Here is a 23147-nt window from a genome sequence, read left to right on the forward strand (position 1 = left end):
CTGGATCCTCATAACCATCATCATCATCGATGTCTTCCTGGGCCTGACATCAAGATTATTCAGTCAGCTCCATGGAGACAAAGAGAACATCTGCGTTTATATTCTAAGAGTGTTGCTGTACGCATCAATCGCACCTGCCTGGACTTTTTATTTTGAAAAGCGTTTAAGTGTTTCCACACGGTATTTCGTCCTTTTTAAAGGCCTACTGAAACCCACTACTACCGACCACGCAGTCTGATACCTTATATATCAATGATGAAATATTAACATTGCAACACATGCCAATACGGCGTTTTTAGTTTACTAAATTGCAATTTTAAATTTCCCGCTAAGTGTTGTGTTGAAAACGTCGCAGTATGATGACGCGTGCGTTTGACGTCTCGGGTTGTAGCGGACATTATTTTCGAACCCGATCCAAGCTATAAGTAGTCTGCTTTAATCGCATAATTACACAGTATTCTGGACTTATGTGTTGCTGAATCTTTTGTAATTTGTTCAATTAATAATGGAGAAGTCAAAGAAGAAAGATGGAGGTGGGAAGCTTTAGCCTTTAGCCACACAAACACAGCCAGTGTTTCTTTGTTTAAAATTCCCGGAGGTGAAGCTTTACTATGGATCAGAGCGGTCAAGCGAACATGGATCCCGACTAAATGTCTACCGGGAGTTTTCGGTGAGAAAATTGAGGTATAAAGTCGCCTCTTACCGGAAATCAGCGGAGCTTGCGCCGTCCGTGCAGCTGCGTGACTTCCCTCCGAGACTCTGGTGTCAAGACACCCGTGGCCACACCCCTCCGACTTCAGGTACTATTTAATCTCACTAAAACACTAGCAACACAATAAGCAGATAAAGGATTTTCCAGAATTATCCTAGTAATCAGTATCTCTTGCCCTCGCCTGTTTTTTTTTTTTTAGTCCTTCACAATCAATATCCTCATCCACGAATCTTTCATCCTCGCTCAAATTAATGGGGAAATTGTCGCTTTCTCGGTCCGAATAGCTCTTACTGCTGGTGGCTCACATTATAAACAATGTGAGGATGTAAAGAGCCCTACAACCCGTGACGTCACGCGCACATCGTCTGCTCCTCCCGGTAAAGGAAAGGCTTTTTTATTAGCGACCAAAAGTTGCGAACTTTGTCGTCGATGTTCTCTACTAAATCCTTTCAGCAAAAATATGGCAATATCGCGAAATGATCAAGTATGACACATAGAATGGACCTGTTATCCCCGTTTAAATAAGAACATCTCATTTCAGTAGGTTTTTAATGTGGCGCAGGGCAGCAAAGACGACCAATGTTCATTTTAAATTGTGCAGGTGTACAAAGTGACATGCAAAAATGGTCTCAGATTCAGATCAGATGAGCTTTTAAGGACATTTTTTATTTGTTTTTACAGACTTTTTGTCACAACAAAGTCAGCGTTTGACAGCATTTTTTTTTCTGGTGGCGTCCATGACCCTAGTAGTAGCATTTGTCATAATTTGTTGATCTGAAAGCAACCGAGAACGGACATCGAGCGTGTGATGGCCTAAGAAAAAGCAATCATGCAAGATAAAGCAAATCCAAGGCAATGGGAGGGGAGAAAGAGGGTATTCTCACCCCCCATCCAGTTTAAAATCTAACTCCTAGTCACTCAGTAGCAAAGCAAAACAAAAGCTGCAAAAAAAAAACCACTACAAGTTCCAAAATGCTGCTCATTTTTGTTTTTCACCGTTAGTGTGACTTGTAGAACATTCAAGTGCTCCTAGTTGTTAGCCAGCATGGTGATTGGTCAATGGACACAGGAAATAAATGATGCCACGCCAAAGCACAATGTGATATGTTAAAGCGGCTCTAGGAAGTTAATTCTTTGGGGGGCTGCGGGAGGGGGCAGAGGGAGGTTTATTAAAAATCATTTTAACCTTTCTTTAGTGGACAATTGTACAGTGCAACCAGGTCACACGCCATGGTAAGTGGATTGGTACAAAATAGCAACATCAAGTTTAAGTGCTGAGCCTCGTCTTTTGTTGGAGAGGCGTGAGCACCCCCCTCACCCTCATCCTCACGTTAAATGGAAATGACCCCCCCCTAAAAAAATAAGAGAGACAGAAAAAACACATCTCAGAGAGGTGGGAAGAAGAGGAAAGGTTATAGAAACCACTAGACAGGCAAGATGACCCCTCCCCAGCTTACAGACAGAAGCAGTGAGAAGACAACAGGTTGATAAAGGTGAAGGGGCTGGGCCATCTTCTCTACAGGTGGTACCCCCGCTGAGTCTGCTGTGGGGGGCCGAGCACTCATTCCCATTATGCCCCCCGCACCATTCACGCCCATGCCCCCAGCCTCCCCCTCACTTGAGAAGAGCCTTGATGCCGTCGTCTTCGGCTGCCTCAAAGGCGCTCATGCCGTTTGGACCCTTCTGGTTCTTGTCAGCGCCCTGCGGAGGACATGAATATTAATAATAGGTCAGGTGCCAAAGAGGCAAGGGCAGGTGCCACATTTGTAGCTAAAATACAGCTGCACAATCCCTATACCTCCTTTAGGTTTAAACTCATGAATGTTATAGAACCTTTCAACTGACACTTGTGAGCTCATTTAGAAAGAAGTATCCCCTGTATTAGACACACCTGCACTAAGGAGATGCTGCATTTATACTGCCAGAAGAGTTGCACACCATTGCTAATGACAAACACGGTGTCCAGTTAATAGCTCAATCCAAATGTACTATTTATTGCTACTGTTGTTATTGGACTGCACAGGTGTATTTAATAGACAGGCCAGTGAGTGTACTGTACATAATATTCTGCCGCACTTGGACTTTTGCAACTCAGCATACTAATAGGTGTGTTTTCTCAACAAGACTCGCTACACCCCATTGTCAGCACTCTGCAGCGATTTAACGCCCGGGTCACCTATTGAGGTTAAACGGCCTTTTACACGGGTGGCTGGAGAGTGGGGGTACTAGTGCAGGGGCGGGGTCAGCTCCCACGATGCACACAAAAGGCACGCTGTCTGCAAACACAAGTGCGTATGAATGAGTACCACTAGTCAGCAGGCTCTTTATGTGCTTTAAACATGGGGAGTTGCACACAGAAAGATGGCAATGTGACATGTAGTGTTATACAGTGCAACCCATTTATATTGACCCCCTTCAGACTGGCTTACTGACCCCGACATCACCGAACATGAAAATGCGCATTGCTTGTAAATTTACTTTTGCCAGAAACTTAAGCCTGGGTAACAAATGATTTTTCAACCTATGTCATTTTCCTAAATTCTTGGCAATTATTTTTCCATTTAGATTGCCTTTTTATAATAATATTTTAAACTGTGACCCAACAAAACTGCTGCGCTAATGTTGTTGTATGTCTTGATTAGAATGTCAATAAAGCTTCCATAGAGGCACACAACTTTCTTTCAGTGTTTAACAATAATTTTGTTACCCATAGTTATTGTGGCAGAATGCAGGTTAAGACTGCATTGATTTTATTTTGAAGCTTAGTTTGGACTAAAGAGGAAGTCACTTAATATATTTTCAACGCTTTGTCTTATGCAGGCACCTTCTAGTAACGAAATGATGGTAAACCAGGACTAGATAAGTGGGTCATCAACACAGATAATTGTTGACTCAAGTAGGTTCCCTTGTTCAACCTAAAATCATACATGTTAAGAGGTTCATTTAGCCTACTGACGTGTATTTATAAATGGTTGATTTATATAGGCTGGGAAGGAAAGACTGTCAACAGGGACGAAGGAGCATATCAACTATCCCACACCTGGGATGCAGTCCTGCAGGGCCACCCCCGGCCGTTTGGTAGACATCCAGACAACAGGGGGGGGGCCCACCCCGCCCTACCCCCGGCGCACACCAGGGGACACCGCCATCCCACCACTTCAGGTGGGATGGAACAAACCATATAACACGTCACAGACAACATCACGCTAACATCACGTGACACTTCTGATGAAGGCTGCAGAAGCAAGATTGCCGAAACTTGTCAGGTACAAAACTTTACCTTACAAGCCTATATAAATCAACCATTTATAAACTAAAATCATACATTTTTGATGACTGCATGGGATGGTATTTCAGGGCCCCTTTTAGTCAAGTAAGCAAGAGATACCCAACATTTTTGAACAGCTTGTTTTTGTCAAACCTTGATGGACCAGTGGGAGGTGGTAGATGTCAGTAATGTATACTATTGTTGTGTTGCTATGTGTATAAAAGAATATCAAAACTATTCACATTGGTGCTAGGGCAGCACGATTTTGACAAAACCCCTAATTGCAATTTTCCTCTCCAAAATTGCGATTTGATTTTTACATATAAAAATGTAAAAATATCAAGTAAAGGAAAACCTTTTACTTTTAGACTGTAACTGAACATATTCTTGTCTCAAGGTCCCACACGGAACAATATGCAATAAGTTACTAAAAAAAATATTTGGCTTTATGAAGACAGAGCTTTTGTCGACATCATACTCCTTAACTGAAGAAATATTTGATCAAAACTATTAAGTGTTTATAATGTAATGTATTCATGATATATAATAATGCAAGTAACTATTTTAAAGGATACGAACTATTATTTTGCATTACTTGTTTAGCATTGTACCCTAATTGAAAGGTAAATACATTTTAATTATCCTAAGTAAATAAAACAAAATAAAATTGACACTTTTCTTTAAGCAAAGATTTAACCTACAGTCAAGAAAATAAGTATTTGAACACCCTGCTATTTTGCAAGTTCTCCCACTTAGAAATCATGGAGGGGTCTGAAATTTTCACAGTAGTTGCAAGTCCACCGTACGAGAGATAACCTAAAAAGAAAAATCCAGAAATCACAATCTATGATTTTTTAACAATTGATTTGTGTGATACAGCTGAAAATAAGTATTTGAACACCTGTCTATCAGCTAGAATTCTGACCCTCAAAGACCTGTTAGTCCGCCTTTAAAAGTCCTCCTCCACTCCACTGTATTATCCTGAATCAGATGCACCTGTGTGAGGTTGTTAGTTGCATAAAGACACCTGCCCACCCCATACAATCAGTAAGACCCAAACATTCAGCATGGCTAAGAGCAAAGAGCTGTCCAAAGACATCAGAGACAAAATTGTACAACTCCACAAAGATGGAAAGGGCTACGGAGAAATTGCCAAGCAGCTTGGTGAAAAAAGGTCCACTGTTGGAGCAATCATTAGAAAATGGAAGAAGCTAAACATGACGGTCAATCTCAATCGGAGTGGAGCCCCATGCAAGATATCACCTCGTGGGGTCTCAATGATGCTAAGAAAGGTGAGGAATCAGCCCAGGACTACACGGCAGGACTTGGTCAATGACCTGAAAAGAGCTGGGAGCACTGTTTCTTTGGTCACTGTTGGTAAGACACTAAGACGTCATGGTTTGAGATCATGCATGGCGCGGAAGGTTCCCTGCTTAAACCAGTACATGTTAAGGCCCGTCTTAAGTTTGCCAATGACCATTTGGATGATCCAGAGGAGTCATGGGAGAAAGTTTTGTGGACAGATGAGACCAAAATTGACCTTTTTGGTCATATATCCACAATGCGTGTTTGGAGGAAGAAGAATGATGCGTACCATCCCAAGAACACCATCCCTACTGTGAAGCATAGGGGTGGTAGCATCATGCTTTGGGGGTGTTTTTCTGCTCATGGGACAGGACAAATGTACTGTATTAAGGAGAGAATTACTGCAGCGATGTATTGTGAGATTTTGGCCAAAAACCTCCTTCCCTCAGTCAGATCATTGAAGATGAGTCGTGGCTGGATCTTCAAACATGACAATGAACCAAAGCACATAGCCAGGAAAACCAAGAAGTGGCTTCGTAAGAACCATATCAAGGTTCCGGAGTGGCCTAACCAGTCTCCAGACCTAAATCCAATTGAAAATCTTTGGAGGGAGCTGAAAGTCTGTGTTACTCAGCGGCAGCCCAGAAACCTGACTGATCTAGAGAAGATCTGTGTGGAGGAGTGGGCCAAAAATACCTCCTGCAGTCTGTGCAAACCTGGTGAAGAACTACAGGAAACGTTTGACCTCTGTAATTGCAAACAAAGGCTACTCTACCAAATACTAATGTTGATGTTCAAATACTTATTTTCAGCTTTATCACACAAATAAATTGTTAAAAGAAATCGTAGATTGTGATTTCTGGATTTTTCTTTTTAGGTTATCTCTCATACAGCGGACATGCACCTACCGTGAAAGGTTTGGACCCCTCCATGACTTCCAAGTGGGAGAACTTGCAAATACTTATTTTCTTCACTGTATATAGATATCGAATATCTCAAAGTGATTTGAAGTCAGACTTTTTTTTGTGATCTATTTTTTTTACAGCATTTTCGGTTGTTCGTCTGTGATAATGGGCTCATATTTCCACCTGATTTCATGCTGATATATAACGGGACATTTGGCTTTGAAATCACATTTTTTTCCTGCTATTTTTTGTTACTTTAAGGCACTTCTCACTGGAGAGTCGCAAAGCTCTCTGTATGTGCTTCCTGTGTGTATAAAGTTGCAGCTTGCTCTGGTCACCGAAGAGACAACTATTGTGAATGACTGAAAAGAGTGGTCAATCTGTTCTGTTAATTCTACTGTTATACACGCTCAAGTGCTGAGAGCGATGCACAAAGTAAGACGTCTTTCTGCCTGTTTTTGAGAGAGAAACGAACAAACGCAAGGCTCAACAGTGTTATGAGAAATACATTGTTGTACGATAACTAGGACGAGATACAAAAACTGAGGCACAATTTACGTTGAAACCCGCTGTAATCCAATCTGCACGAGGGGCTCACACTGATGTGTCATCGTGTATAAAAATATTAACAACCTTATCTATGAGGAACTTGACACAGCTGGCATGGCCCTCCAGGCAGGCAGAGATCAGCGGAGTGAGGCCATGTTTGTCAGGGGCCTGCGAAGGAGGTAGAGAAACAACAATCAGGTATTTACAGGCAAAAAAGACATTTGAGAATGTAGCAAAGGTAGACAATGAGATGTTACGTTGACATCTGCTCCTTTGGAGATGAGGAACTCCACCAGGTCCTTCCGACCAAAATCGCAAGCATAGTGCAGAGGCTTCCTGCCGCCATCCAGGGTCCGATTGACATCATCTGCCTGCCACACAGAAAAAAGAAAGGTCATTACATAATTGCTTTTAATCATTATTATAAACACACAAATGTGGCCCTTTATGACATGACTTCCTGCACCCAAAGCAAAGGGTCATTAGTTAAGAGCTCTCAGGTAGTTTAGGTGGATCTAGTTACAGCAGTGTCAAATTAAAACACCTTATCCACTTTGAACATCTTCTTGTCTTCTGTATTGTACAAGCCTTAGAGATACTCCTTAATTAAATGGGGGTCCTCATAGGACCAAATATGACCTAACATTGTAAAAAAAATAATAATAATAATAAATAAAGAAATGAAAATTAAAAACATGACCACCGGAAGACATTTTCTTGATCAATGATCTGGAAAATGAATGATTAGCCCTCGAATAATTGTGTATGATAATTGAGTTTTTATTTAATCATTTACTAAAGAAGGTTTTGCTCAATTAAAATCTTTAAGTTGAAAAATTAATCAACTTTCTTTGGCCGGTGGGGAGACATCACAATTAAGACAATACAGCATAACCTGAAGTTCAAAACTTACTTTAACAATTCAAAGTGCAAGAAATGACATAAACACAGTAAGGATACAAACAGCATGTTAACATGCTAACTTCACTAACCTGGCTAACCTCACTCCAATCACCTTACAGTGTTTTAATTAGATTTTTTACAGTATGACTTCTTTGCAGCTGAACGGTTAATGTCGACCACCTGATTTGATGGGGACATCCTGTTTTTGTCCTGGTCGTGGAACTGTCGACCAACCCTATACTCTCCGTGGGATCCTTGATAGTGCATGGGAATTTGCATAACCAGTGAACTTTTGTTTTGTCGACTTGGAGAAGGCATTCGACCGTGTCCCTCGGGAAGTCCTGTGAGAGTACTCAGAGAGGATGGGGTATCGGACCGCCTCATTGTATGATCAGTGCCAGAGCTTGGTCTGCATTGCCAGCAGTAAGTCGGACCAGTTTCTGGTGAAGGTTGAACTCCGCCAGGGCTGCCCTTTGTCACTGATTCTGTTTACAACTTTTATGGACATCATTTGTAGGCCCAGTCAGGGCGTTGAGGGGATCCCGTTTGGTTGCTGCAGGATTAAGTCTTTGCTTTTTTCGGACGATGTGGTCCTGCTGGCTTCATTTGGCCAGGATCTTCAGCTCTCACTGAATCGGTTCGCAGCTAAGTGTGAAAGGAATGGGATGAAAATCAGCACTTCCCAGTCCGAGTCCAGGGTTCTCGCCCAGAAAAGGGTGGAATGCTATCTCCAAGTCGGGGAGGATATCCTGCCCCAAGTGAAGGAGTTCAAGTATGTCGGGGTCTTGTTCACGAGTGGGGGAAGAGTGGATCGTGAGATCGACAGGCAGATCGGTGCGGTGTCTGCGCTGATGCGGACCCTTTATCGATCTGTTGTGTTGAAGAAAGAGCTGAGCCGGAAGGCAAAGCGCTCAATTTACCGGTCAATCTACATCCCCATCCTCACCTATGGTCATGAGCTTTGGGTTATGTCAGAAAAGACAATATCAAGGCGCCGCTTCTGCACATCGATAGGAGCCAGATGAGGTGATTCAGGCATTTGGTCAAAATGCCCCCCCTCCCACGCCTCCCTGGGGGTTTACAGCAAAAATGAGCACACATCAGTTACAACTGGTGGAGACATTGCAGCAAGTCAGTGTAACGCAACAAATCATTTCCTGTAAAGCACGGGTGCCTAAACTTTTTCAAGTGAGGGCCGCATGCAGAACTAGAAAAGCACTCAGAGCGCAGACCTCCACCAGGCCTTGTCATCTCATTAAGAAAAAAATCCTGAATCCAGACCATGATCTGGATCACTCCCATAACTGAATCACTTGATCCTAATCCCATTTGTGTAATTTCTGTGCACGTATCATCAGTATGTGCCTTATAGTTTTTTGAGCTGTTTATAGCGAAATAAAAGACGCAAAGTAAAGCCTCTTGTCAGTCATCAACTGGCTTTGTCTCTGTGGGTGGAGGCGGGGTCATGAAATAATTAACCAACAAACAAACCCTGGCATTCACATGACCTCCTGGTGGAGGTATAAATGGAAAAGGCAAGGAACGCACTGAAATTCACAATATGCTGATTTATCTAAAAAAAACAAAAAAACATCTTAGCTTTGTGTTATACAGTGGGTGATAAGTGTAATATCTAATAAAATATCTCATTAACTCATTAGATTGTTATGATATGCCAAAGTACAATAAAAAATAAAAAATAAAAAAATATATATATTCAGACACCCCTGGTATAATGAGTTTAAAAACACTGCTCTAACGTCAGCCACACAATTAAAATAAAAATGTCAAGTGTTGGTCAAAGTGACGACTGGGGGCGAGAGGCTTGTTCGGGAGCGCTAATAGAACCACCAAATGAGAAGATCTGAATCTACACTGCCTTCTTACTCTGCTTAAGGTCAAGTACAGCTCATTATTAGCACTGAACATTGCTTAACCATGGCCGTCTGGCTGTCTGGAATATTATAGAGCAAAGATCGATACACTACGGCGCGCGGCAGGTCCCATGTCAGCATTGGACAACATTAAACAAGAGGTAGGAAATGGATGGATAGATTTTGACAATGCGCTGCCATCTGATGGAGTATATTAGTATTGTTAGTTACCAATGTAATGGTCAGTGACTGAGTGCACAGAATCGATGCAACATATAGGTACCATTCAGACAGCCTTTCCCATAGCTCGGTTGGTAGAGTTGCCGTACCAGCAACTTGAGGGTTGCAGGTTCATTTCCCGCTTCCGCCATCCTAGTCACTGCCGTTGTGTCCTTGGGCAAGACACTTTACCCACCTGCTCCCAGTGCCACCCACACTGGTTTAAATGTAACTTAGATATTGGGGTTTCACTATGTAAAGCGCTTTGAGTCACTAGAGAAAAGTGCTATATAAATATAATTCACTTCACTCCCACCGACGGTCCGATTAATTAAAAACAACACAGAAAGTTAATACATGTGGTACAAAACACACAACTTGCCCTTTGAGATATGGACAATATAAATCCCCACACAATTAAATCCATTACCAATAATTATGGGTAAAACGCAAAACAGTACACAATTCCGACATGTTTTACTAGGGCTTGGCAATATGGCCGAAACACTAAAAAACAATAAATGTTTCTTATATTGATTGATATCGATACGTATTGGTATTTTTTATGACTTATTTAAGCCTGCCAATAAATACAGTAAAACAATTTCCAACTTACCGGGGGTGCTATTTATCAGTGGAGAAGGTTGCTGGTAGCCAGGTAGAATGAGCCTGGCTAAGGTAAGAAAAAATTTAAAGTAGATTTGAAGGCAGATGCAGATTTGAGACTAAAGATGGCAGCAGTGCATGAGCTATTGACTCATTAGGCAGACACAATGGAAGTGTCAGGATGTTACAGCAAGTCTGTATTAAAACCAACAAAACTAACGACAAATTTCTGTTATTGAGTTGATATATCAAGATATCACAGTTTCTCGTCACATTCCATGCAATGAATCCACAGCAAAAGCACACTAGAGTATTGTATGTGTGTGCTCCTTTAAGAATGGTGTGTTGGGTAATTGATGTCAGTGAGTTAGTGGAAGAGTGAGGAGAGGGAGCGGTGGCATGTGCAGCAGTCCTGGAGAAAGGTGAATGTGTCCGGTTGTGTCCTGCAGAAATAAGAATAATGCAACCAAATTGTCACGAGTCTGTGGCCTCGTCATTTCGAGCCAAAAGCGGAGTTTAGCAGACCCATTGTCGGGTAAACCAGAGGGAACGCCTCCCCTGCGCTTCTGGACTACTACAGTCTGGGACTGGGAGCTGAACAGCAAGAAAGGTGGAACACTCAGTAGTTGATACTGTTATGTGATTGGCTGTTAGCGTGTCCCTCCCATTGCTCAGTGACACTTCCTGTTTCTTGTTCGCTGGATTCCCAAAGCGCTATTGACTCCATGAAACAAATCTTGGTTCATAATTTCTGGTTTCTCCTGACCAAAAAATGTAAATATATATTGAATATATTATCGAACACATTTTATATTGATATCGATTATGTGTCTATCGCTATATATTTTGATATCGTATTATTGGCCCAGCCCTATGTTTGACACATTTTAGCTGCTGGATATTGATTACAGAACTTTAAGGAGGTCATCAGGGATGAATGTTTTATCATTTTTTCACACTACATATACCTGCTAAGTGGCCTTATGGTTAGTGTCCGCCCTGAGATCGGTAGGTTGTGAGTTCAAACCCTGGCCGAGTCATACTAAGGGTTGGAATTAGGGCATCACCAAAATGATTCCGAGCGCAGCCAACGCTGCTGTTCACTGCTCGCCTTACCTCCCAGGGGGTGGAACAAGGGGATAGGTCAAATACAGAGGGTAGTGTGTGCGACTATCAGTGGTACTTTAATTTAAACTTTTTAGCATATTGTAGCGATGGGGGGAATCAATGTGTTGTTTTTCAGTCTGTTAGCTAAAGCCTGTGATTATTGCTTTAACAAACTTACCTGTCTCTGATAATATTTGAAATCCTACATCTTTTATTTTTGTACAAAATTATCTTTTTTTTTTTTAATTCCTAAGGACTGGGAATGACGTGTACACTATGACGCAGTTACGTACATTATTTAAGTTGTTTATGTGGGAGATAATGAAAATAAAGCTATGTAAAGCCACACTGTCGTCTGTGTCTCTTGTACAGAAAAAGGATAAAAAGCTCACTCTTGCTCTCATATGAGTCCACTGTAACTCTCTAACGGTGACCCCATAGTTGTTGGGTGTCAGTTGGTTGTGAACGTGCTTGGTTTGAAATTAGATTAGATTAGATAGTACTTTATTTATTCCGTCAGGAGAGTTCCTTCAGGAAAATTACAATTTTCAGCACAATCCCATTCAAGATCAGACAAACATTACAGGGAGACAGAACAGCGGAGCCTGTTTTTTAAATGCTAATTTCGCCGACTATCACTCATTTAATCGTTGCTGCCAAAATCACTGTTTGCAACACAAAGACAGATGCCTAGAGGGCGCCAACTTTCCAATTTATCTTACACCGTTTATCTCGCCCTCTCACGACTTCTCCTACGCGAAGACATAATTACGTAGCCACGTGCGTTAGCTTTAGGTGTTGTTAGCTAGTATAGCCATTTGCATAGCAAGTGTTAGCTGTCATTGAATGTACAACATGACGACAAATTGTTTGTTGCTTCTCTTGGACTGCTTTTGTATGCGCGGACGCGCTCCCTGCGCCTTTGTTTTGGCGAGACCGTAATCACTAATCATTTTTATTACATAAACACATAGACAAATAGACAATTGTGTTCTGTTAAAGATAAACTAGCCAGTGGTGTTCTTGTTATGTTTTGCTTTGAAAAATACTGTGATGATGTTGCAAACAATTGTGCAGCCCTATGTCTTGTGCAGCCCTATGTCAGGATGACTTTCCTGTTTTAGCCACAATTAATTTGCTCTCTAAAGCAGTGGTTCTCAAATGGGGGTACGCGTATCCCTGGGAGTACTTGAAGGTATGCCCAGGGGTATGTGAGATTTTTCAAAAATATTTTAAAAATAGGAACAATTCAAAAATCCTTTATAAATATATTTTTGGAATAATATACGTCAACAAAATATGAATGTAATTTCATAAACAGTGAAAAGAAATGGAACAATGCAATATTTAGTGTTAACAGCTAGATTTTTTTGTGGACATGTTCCATAAATATTGATGTTAAAGATTTCTTTTTTTGTGAAGAAATTAATTAGGAATTAGAATGAAGTTTATGAATCCAGATGGATCTCTATTACAATCCCCAAAGAGGGCACTTTAAGTTGATGATTACTTCTATGTGTAGAAATCTTCATTTATAATTGAATCACTTGTTTATTTTTCAACAAGTTTTTAGTTATTTTTATATCTTTTTTTTTCAAATAGTTCAAGAAAGACCACTCCAAATGAGCAATATTTTGCACTGGTATAGAATTTAATAAATCAGAAACTGATGACATAGTGCTGTACTTTACTTCTTTATCTCTTTTTTTCAACCAAAAATGCTTTGGTCTGATTAGAGGGTACTTGAATTAAAAAAATGTTCACAGGGGGTACATCACTGAAAAAAGGTTGAGAACCACTGCTCTAAAGCACTCATTTTTAGTTTCTCTTCTCACTGCATGTAAAGAATCAACAAAGAGACAGAAAGATGGCGCAATGAAACTTTATATTTGAGAATGTTACGTGATTGGCTGTTTAACGTGTCCCTGGCATTGCTCTCCAATCACTTCATTTTATGCTAGGTTACCAGACCTAGCATGTGAATGTTTCACTTGCACTTGGTGGTGGAGTTTTGTGCTAATACACAATGGTCTCTGGCGTGGAACGACGTGCGCTTTACAAGACTGTTCTCTGCTGCCCCGGTTGTGAAAAGTATTAATTTGATATGCACTGGAGCCTGCTTCTTCACTGTTATTATCGCCGACGATCACCCTCATTTAATTGTGGCAGCCAAAATTGTGATTGTGATTAAAATGTCATTAATTGTGCAGCCTTAGCTTCACCTTAGTGTGTGTGATGTTTTATTATCTTTATAATCTCGATGAAAGCTGTGTTTATTTACTAAATAGCATCTGAACAATAAATGAACAAACTATTGTGGCCAATCTACAAATGCTGATTTAAAGGGAAATTGTACATTTGCCTATCATTTACAATATTTTGAAAGATAAAAAGTCAGACGTCTTTTTTTATAATGCACTCTAACTGATAAATAAATGTAAAGAAAAGTTTGCTTACAATTGAGTTAGTGGGAGGCCCTCTATTCCCATCCAAAAAGTGCCAACATTATTCCATTTAAAGGCCTACTGAAATGAGATTTTCTTATTCAAACGGGGATAGCAGGTCCATTCTACGTGTCATACTTGATCATTTCGCGATATTGCCATATTTTTGCTGAAAGGATTAGTTCAAATCCAGGCTCGGGATCTTTCTGTGTGGAGTTTGCATGTTCTCCCCGTGAATGCGTGGGTTCCCTCCGGGTACTCCGGCTTCCTCCCAACTCCAAAGACATGCACCTGGGGATAGGTTGATTGACAACACTAAATTGGCCCTAGTGTGTGAATGTGAGTGTGAATGTTGTCTGTCTATCTGTGTTGGCCCTGCGATGAGGTGGCGACTTGTCCAGGGTGTACTCTGCCTTCCGCCCGATTGTAGCTGAGATAGGCGCCAGCGCCCCCCGCGACCCCGAAAGGGAATAAGCGGTAGAAAATGGATGGATGGATGGATGGATTTAGTAGACAACATCCACGATAAAGTTTGCAACTTTCGGTGCTAAGAGAAAAGCCCTGCCTCTACCGGAAGTCGCAGACGATGACGTCGCAAGTGTGGGGGCTCCTCACATATTCCCATTGTTTTTAATGGGAGCCTCCAACAAAAAGTGCTCTTCGGACCGAGAAAACGACAATTTCCCCATTAATTTGAGCGAGGATGAAAGATTCGTGTTTGAGGATATAACGGATAGCAACGGACTAGAAATATAAATAGATAAATAAAAGTTGAAAAAAAATAAAACGCGATTGCATTGGGACGTATTCAGATGTTTTTAGACACATTTAGTAGGATAATTCTGGGAAATCCCTTATCTTTCTATTGTGTTGCTAGTATTTTAGTGAGTTAAATAGTGCCTGACAGTCGGAGGTGTACGTCCACGGGTGTGTTGACGCGCAGTATCTCAGGGGAGTCGACGGCAGCTATGGACAGCACAAGCTCAGCTTTTCTCCGGTAAGAAGCGACTTTTTAACCACAATTTTCTCGCCGAAACCTGCTGGTTGACATTCCGTCGTGTTTCATGTTCGCTTGACTGCGCTCTGATCCATAGTAAATTTTCACCTCTAGGAATTTTAAACAAGGAATCATCGTGTGTTTGTGTGGCTAAAGGTTAAATCTTCCCAACTCCATCTTGCTACTTTGACTTCTCCAATATTAATTGAACAAATTGCAAAAGATTCAGCAAAACAGTTCTCCAAATACTGTATAATTATGCCGTTAAAGCAGACGACATTTAGCTGTGTGTGTGCGTAGTGCTCATACTTTCTAAAAACCTGTGACGTCTTGCATACACGTCATCATTACACGACGTTTCCAAGACGAAACTCCCAAGAAATTTAAAATTGCAATTTAGTAAACTAAAAAGGCCGTATTGGCATGTGTTGCAATGTTAATATTTCATCATTGATATATAAACTATCACACTGCGTGGGGGTAGTAGTGGGTTTCAGTAGGCCTTTAAATTTTGGGATTTGAATATTAACCATGTATTAGTGATATTGTTCTTATATATGCTAACACAGACAAACTATAGCAGCGGTCCTTTTTTCTTTGTGAGGATTATGGCTCATTGTTCATCTAAATAGGAATATTTAAACATCCCATCAGTCGGCATCCCAGTGAAAGCAGACCTTGTACAGTAAGTGATGTGTTTTATGTTTGTTGGTTCTCATTATGTCTGCAGTGAGTAGTAATCAGTGATGTTGACAAAGGAAAAAGAAAACAATGCATTTTTTTAATTAATGCACCGCTGTATTCTTAAAATGATCAAAATACATATATATTACATGTTATGAATGTGCCTGTTACTAAATTAAATGTATACTTTCAGTGAGTATATAAAACCTTAAAGGGAGTGTTTGGATGTTTTTAAGCAAACTTTTGCTTGTGCTTATTTATGAGTTTAAAAAAAAACAATACAAAAGAAAAACACGTGTTTTTGTCTTACATAAGGATTGTGACTGAAATTCCCCCAAAAAAGCAGTTCCCCTTTAAAACTACAGATTAAAAGGTGCGGTTTGCAACATGCTTAAAGCTATATGTAAGACATTGATTGCATAAAAAAAAAAAAAAATGTAATCACAAATAAAACTCAAAACATTACAACTTTCGCTGCAAATTTATATATACTTCAATGTATGTATATCTAGTTCTTCAGGAACTTTTCGGACTTCCTGCCAGCCAGGTTTGGAAGGTTACCCCAACCTTAAGCACTTTTCCAAGAAGACATTCAGGAACATTTGGTTCCTGGATCTATAGGGTCCTGGAGAAGTGTGGGGTTTGTGTCTCCACCACATTTCACAGTTTAGGGTAGTTTGTACAAATCAGGCTGATAATGTATGGAGGAGTGGTTTACTATTTCTATACTAATACCCTGTAAATAGACAATACCATGTTCAAGTTGCTTTACTAAAAAGTAAACAAAATACAAAGCAGTCATAAACAAAACAATATGATTTATAAAATAAAGTTTACCGAATTGTTAATAAAAAGTTAGGCTTTGGTCCGCAATGTCCAAAAATCAGAAAGTCATCCTTTGAGTAAATTATGAATTAATCAGGGTCAGGCGATTCTTTTTGATCCATTTCAGCTGTAAATAACAATATATAAATAATAAATGTCAGTGTTTATCTCAGAAAGACAAGAAACACATCGGCTTGTTAGCATTAGAATTTTGTTAACTTGAGGCTAATAAATACACAAATGGAGTCTAACAGCCTACTTTTACAACATGTAATAAAAAAAAAAAATTAAGATTTGATGTTATTCACCTTTGTTCCACCGTGTACTGCCTTCCTTTTTCCACATTTATCCAACAAAGTCAGAATGGTAAGCACCTGATGTTGCCGCTTCCAATCCGGCTTCATACACCTCAGTAAATACGTTTTAAAGAGTCTGTCCACTTCTCAAAGCTTCGAGTAACAAAATTAAGTTTATAAAATCTAATAATCAACAATAAACTGCATATAGTTAAAGACTATAGAGGAGTAAAACACACTCCAAGACAGTTCCACGGATCAGCGTTCTTCAGCACACAGATGCCCCACAAAAGTTCCTGCATTTCAAAAGCTCCTATTGTTCTTGTCTCTTTTATCAAGTTTGTTGTAATAGAAATAAATACCTCCTCAAATAAGAACAAAATAATTTTATGTCCTGCACCTCTACAAGTCGCCGTGTAGAGGTGCAGGAGATCGATTTTAGGATGCATCGAAATTCAGACATGGACGATTACAGAATTGATGAATAAACGTCAATAATCAATAATTGATTAATTTGTTGAAAATAAAGTAATACAGACAGTTCTAAAATTGTACATTTCCGACCAGCTCCTTTATTATAGGGCACTTATGTTCCAGTTTTGCACACACTTAATAAATGTAATGGGAATTAATGAAACTGTTTCTTAATAAAAATTTACTGTTTTTGAAAGTTGAAAGTGATAAAGGCTCATTTAGCGTAACGAAAAGAAATGTAAAACCGCATGAATATATATATATAAATTAAAGATCAATAATCGGTTATTAATTGAATCGTAGCTCCTGAATCGTAATCAAATCGTGAGGTACCCAAAGATTCCCACCTCTATCGCCATGTAAATTCCGATGGCGGTCGTGGGTTTGTAAGAGATGTTTTAGGAACGCCCCAAACTGTGTTCGAACAATCAGCACTCGAAAGCACAGCCCGCGCCCAAAAAGGTTCCTGGTCACTTGGAAAAGTCCCGCCTGCTAGGAGGAACTCCGAAAAGATCCGGGAAAAACTAAATGTGTTTTTTGGTGGAAACACTGAAGGAACTTTATTTACCTGGGTAAATGAGGAAGTTCTTGCGGTGGAAAAGTGGCGGGCTGTGCTGTCAAACGCTGATTGGTTAAACACAGTTGGGGATATTCCTAAAACTTATTTTTTGAACACAGGACTGCCATTGCATGATGCTAATCGACTTGTTTATTTCTTGTGTATTTCTATTACAACAAACCTGAAAACAGAGAGAAAGAAGAAAGAAAGGAACTTTCGACTTGCAGGAACTTTTGTAGGGCATCTTTGTGCTGAAGAACGCTGTACAGTGGAACGATTTTGCAATGTTTTTACTCAGCCGTAGTCTTTAAACTTTATATTAATGTTGTTTTATTAATTTAGACAAACTTCATTTTGATACGCGAAGCGACGAGAAGTGGACATACTCTTTTAAACGTATTTACGGAGTAGTATAAAGCCGGACTTGAAGCAACGACCTCAGCTGCTTACTACTCTTGAGACTTTGTTAGATAAATGGGAAAAGGGGGCAGTACACAAATGGAATGAAGGCAAATGAGATCAAATACTAATCATTTACTTAACTATATGTTTTAAAAGTAGTCAGTGACACTCTGTGTATTTATAAGCCTCAAACCGAGTGAACAGATTGCTAATCCTAACAACCTAAAACCAATCTGTTTGTGTTGTAGTCGTTACATAAACACTGACATTTATTTTTTATATATTGTTATTCCAAACTGGAATGGACCAAAAGGAATCACCTGACCCTCGTGAATTCATCATTTACTGAGAGGACGATATTTTGACTGTTGGACATTGCGGACAAAAGCCTGACTTAATGAACAATTCACTACACTTCTTTTAAAAAAATCATGTTGTTTATTATTGCTTTGTATTCCATTAATTTACTTTTTATTAAAATAACTCTGACCTAATACTGTCTGTCTATTTATATGGTGGAATCAGTGTATACATACACTAAACCACTCCTCCATACGTCATCAGCGTGATTTGTATAAACTACCCAGAACTGTGAAACGCGGTAAAAACACAAACTTCTACAGGAACCTCAAGTTCATTAACTTTTGGTGAAAAACACAAATCGGATCCTGGAGGAATGAATAATGTGTACATGATGAGTTACGCAAAATACATGGTGTTATCTAGCACCACTAATAGATTGCAGTCCTATGGGAAAATGCACCTGCCTGGGAGGAGAAGATGTGACTCGACTCATTGATATTATCTTTTGCCTTTGATCATTCTCAACGCAACACTGCACTACTACATTGTATTTTCTTTGTGCAGGTGCATACACATACGTTAACCAATCAACGATCACATTAAGCGTTACAACAGTCACGTGATCCTGTGACCCGACTCTCCCCAGATCCTTGTAGTTCGCTAAGCTCCACACAACGATCTGGGCTTGAGGGTATTGCTAACTCTTTCTAAATACCAAAAAATAATGAACCAATCAGGATCGCCGGGCTGGATTTCATAGATGTGACGTAGTGCCAAAGCGACTGTTTGATTCAAACAACGCAGCGAGGAGTCGTGTGCTGATATCGATTCTGCTATTGCAACTGTTTTGCGACACTGATCGTCCACTGAAATTGCTGCGTTCTTTTAGTAAAAGTTCTCTAACTTTTCGCTCTGTCGTTATCCGATATGTCGGCTGTTCTGTTTTAGATTTCCCAGCATCGCTCTCATCAGCGTCACGGGTTGATTGCGATGTGAGTGGTTGAAGTAGCACGTCATTTACGTTAACAGACAAGTGGCTTATTCAAACACAATTTTTTTTTTTTTTTTCACAAGGCCCCGCCTTCTGTAATACATTTCAAAGTCAATCAATCAAAGTTTACTTCCATCCATCCATCCATCCATTTCATACCGCTTGTCCCGTTTGGAGTTGCGGGGTGTACTGAAGCCAAGCTTAGCTGCATTCGGGCGGAAGGCGGCGTACACCCTGGACAAGTCGCCACCTCATCACAGGGCCACATGGATATTTACTTATACAGCCCTAAATCACGAGTGTCTCAAAGGGCTGCACAAGCCACAACGACATCCTCGGCTCGGATCCCACATCAGGGCTAGAAAAAAACTCAACCCAATGGGATGACAATGAGAAACCTAGGAGGGGATCCCCCTGGGCGATCGGTCCATAGTGGATTTAACATAATAGTGTGAGAGTCCAGTCCATAGTGGGGCCAGCAGGAGATCATCTTAAGTGGAGACAGGTCAGCGACGCAGAGACGTCCCAAACTGATGCCCAGATGAGTGGTCCACCCTGGGTCCCCATTTTGGACAGCTAGCCCATCATCTGTGGTAACGCTGTTTGTACAGATTGTAGAGGATGTTAAAGGCAGTGCCTCCACGGTTCCCCCTTATTATCGTTGTCAGGGGGGAATTCGGGAGAATGATTACCCCTGGAGGGGCACATACAACTGGGAGTCCCCCGTAAAAAGCGAGGGTATACAAGTATGACGCTGTAAAGCGTTATTCATACAAAACTCGCGGGCCGCACCAACAATAAATTTTCATATTAAGGTGCGGGCCGCGTGTTTGAGACCCCTGGTTTAGTGCGTCTGCCTCACAATACGAAGGTTCTGCAGTCCTGGGTTCAATCCCAGGCTAGTGATCTTTCTGTGTGGAGTTTGCATGTCCTCCCAGTGAATGCGTGGGTTCCCTACAGGTACACCTCCAAGGCTAGTGTAAGCGGTAGAAAATGGATGGATGGATGAATGAATACGGAATCGTTTTGAATTGGAAAAATATCATTTTTGAATCGAGAATCGCGTTGAGTCGAAAAAAATCGATATATTATCGAATCGTGACCCCAAGAATCGATATTGAATCGAATCATGGGACACCCAAAAATTCTCAGCCCTACTAACTAGCCAGCACGGCGTCTACTCGTAGGGATATAACTTCCATAATTATAAGGAGTCGAGTTGGCTTTATTATGCAATGGCACACATTATTAAGAGTGAAGAAAAACAATACAAAATGGCTAAAAAAACGACTGATCCCGTTCCTGTCAGCGATGTCGCCTGAAAGACAGCACGTCATAAATGCTAACGCCTTGACTCCAGAAAACATTTATTCAAACCCAAAATTTTAATTCCGGTGTCGTTTTGGTAATAACAAAAACATGAGATCCATTGTCATTATAGTAAATTAAAAAAAATAATTGTTCGTTTATCAACTTGTCATTAGTCAACTCCGGCTAGCGTTAGCATGCTAGCTTTCCCCGGCCACTTGTCGGAGGGATGCCGCGAATTAACTCGCTTCACCGGGCACAACACTTTCTTCCTTACCGTCTTGAGCATCTCAGCCACGTCGGCCAGGTCTCCGGTCTGCAATAGCCACGCGAGTTCTTTGTCCCCCATTGTCGCCGGGCTTCTAGTGAGAGAGTCGGCGCCGCTAGCTGCTCGGCTTCGATGGCAAAGAGTGATGCTAACAAAAAGTTAGCTTCGTTGCTAGCAAGGAGGGGGGCGGAGGGGGGGGGGGGGGGCTCTTCCTGTCGTCACGGCGGGGGGAAATTAACACTCAGTCAAATAAAGAGGCTTAACTCGAAGAACATAAGTTTGATTTTAATGCTATAATTAAAATATGGAAGGGCGCGACAAAGAGTGAAACTAATAAGAAAGGCGAGTTCGCAAAAGAGGGATCCGCCTTTCGAGCACCAGCACTTCCGGTGTCGTAACACGGAAGTTAACACCGCCGGACACCTCATTAGGTACACTTGCACGTTTTAATGAAACACGACCGACCCCAAAAGGGAATAAGCGGTAGAAAATGGATGGATGGATGGATGGACCGATTATTAAATCAGGGGTGTCAAACTCATTTTAGATCGGGGCCACATGGAGAAAAATCTACTCCCAAGTGGGCCGGACTGGTAAAATCCCTGCACGATAACTTAAAAATAAAGACACCTTCAGATTGTTTTCTGTCTATAAAAATAGAAGAAGCACATTCTGAAAGTATACAAATTATAATGTTGTTGTTTTTTTTTACACTAAATAGTATTCTATCTTTGTTTGTCATTATTTATATTTTCTGAATGAATGATGTGATAATGTTCATCAGTCAACTTAATGGTGTTCATTTTCAATCCATCATCCATCCATCATCTTCCGCTTATCCGAGGTCGGGTCGCGGGGGCAACAGCCTAAGCAGGGAAACCCAGACTTCCCTCTCCCCAGCCACTTCGTCTAGCTCTTCCCGGGGGATCCCGAGGCGTTCCCAGGCCAGCCGGGAGACATAGTCTTCCCAACGTGTCCTGGGTCTTCCCCGTGGCCTCCTACCGGTTGGACGTGCCCTAAACACCTCCCTAGGGAGGCGTTCGGGTGGCATCCTGACCAGATGCCCGAACCACCTCATCTGGCTCCTCTCCATGTGAAGGAGCAGCGGCTTTACTTTGAGTCCCTCCCGGATGGCAGAGCTTCTCACCCTATCTCTAAGGGAGAGACCTGGAAACTCATTTGGGCCGCTTGTACCCGTGATCTTATCCTTTCGGTCATGACCCAAAGCTCATGACCATAGGTGAGGATGGGAACGTAGATCGACCGGTAAATTGAGAGCTTTGCCTTCCGGCTCAGCTCCTTCTTCACCACAACGGACCGGTACAACGTCCGCATTACTGAAGACGCCGCACCGATCCGCCTGTCGATCTCACGATCCACTCTTCCCTCACTCGTGAACAAGACTCCTAGGTACTTGAACTCCTCCACTTGGGGCAGGGTCTCCTCCCCAACCCGGAGATGGCACTCCACCCTTTTCCGGGCGAGAACCATGGACTCGGACTTGGAGGTGCTGATTCTCATTCCGGTCGCTTCACATTCGGCTGCGAACCGATCCAGCGAGAGCTGAAGATCCCGGTCAGATGAAGCCATCAGGACCACATCATCTGCAAAAAGCAGAGACCTAATCCTGCGGTCACCAAACCGGAACCCCTCAACGCCTTGACTGCGCCTAGAAATTCTGTCCATAAAAGTTATGAACAGAATCGGTGACAAAGGACAGCCTTGGCGGAGTCCAACCCTCACTGGAAATGTGTTCGACTTACTGCCGGCAATGCGAACCAAGCAACCAACCAATCAATCCATCAAGATAAAATGATATCAAAATCAAATTACAGTATGCCGTGTATGTAGTTTGATCATTTTCCTCGATTGATGTACTAATATCATGTGGTTTATTTTGTACATATGTACCATCATCCAGAGATATCAATCAATCAATCAATGTTCACTTATATAGCCCTAAATCACTAGTGTCTCAAAGGGCTGCACAAACCACAACACAAACCACTACGACATCCTCGGTAGGCCCACATAAGGGCAAGGAAAACTCACACCCAGTGGGACGTCGGTGACAATGATGACAATGAGAACCTTGGAGAGGAGGAAAGCAATGGATGTCGAGCGGGTCTAACATGATACTGTGAAAGT

General features: G+C 41.3%; 1 protein-coding gene across 1 annotated transcript; it reads right to left on the minus strand.

Moving 5' to 3' along the window:
* Positions 1-1357: 1357 nt before the first annotated feature.
* mtpn (myotrophin) lies at positions 1358-21379 on the minus strand. The gene is made up of 4 exons (XM_061911992.1): positions 21009-21379; positions 6997-7110; positions 6824-6907; positions 1358-2413 (listed from the first exon to the last, which is right to left on the minus strand). The coding sequence occupies exons 1-4, from the start codon at positions 21078-21080 to the stop codon at positions 2327-2329; spliced, it is 357 nt and encodes a 118-aa protein (XP_061767976.1). The 5' UTR covers positions 21081-21379; the 3' UTR covers positions 1358-2326.
* Positions 21380-23147: the final 1768 nt, after the last annotated feature.

The sequence above is a fragment of the Nerophis ophidion genome, linkage group LG10 (assembly GCF_033978795.1).
Source record: "Nerophis ophidion isolate RoL-2023_Sa linkage group LG10, RoL_Noph_v1.0, whole genome shotgun sequence".
Lineage (NCBI taxonomy): Eukaryota > Metazoa > Chordata > Actinopteri > Syngnathiformes > Syngnathidae > Nerophis > Nerophis ophidion.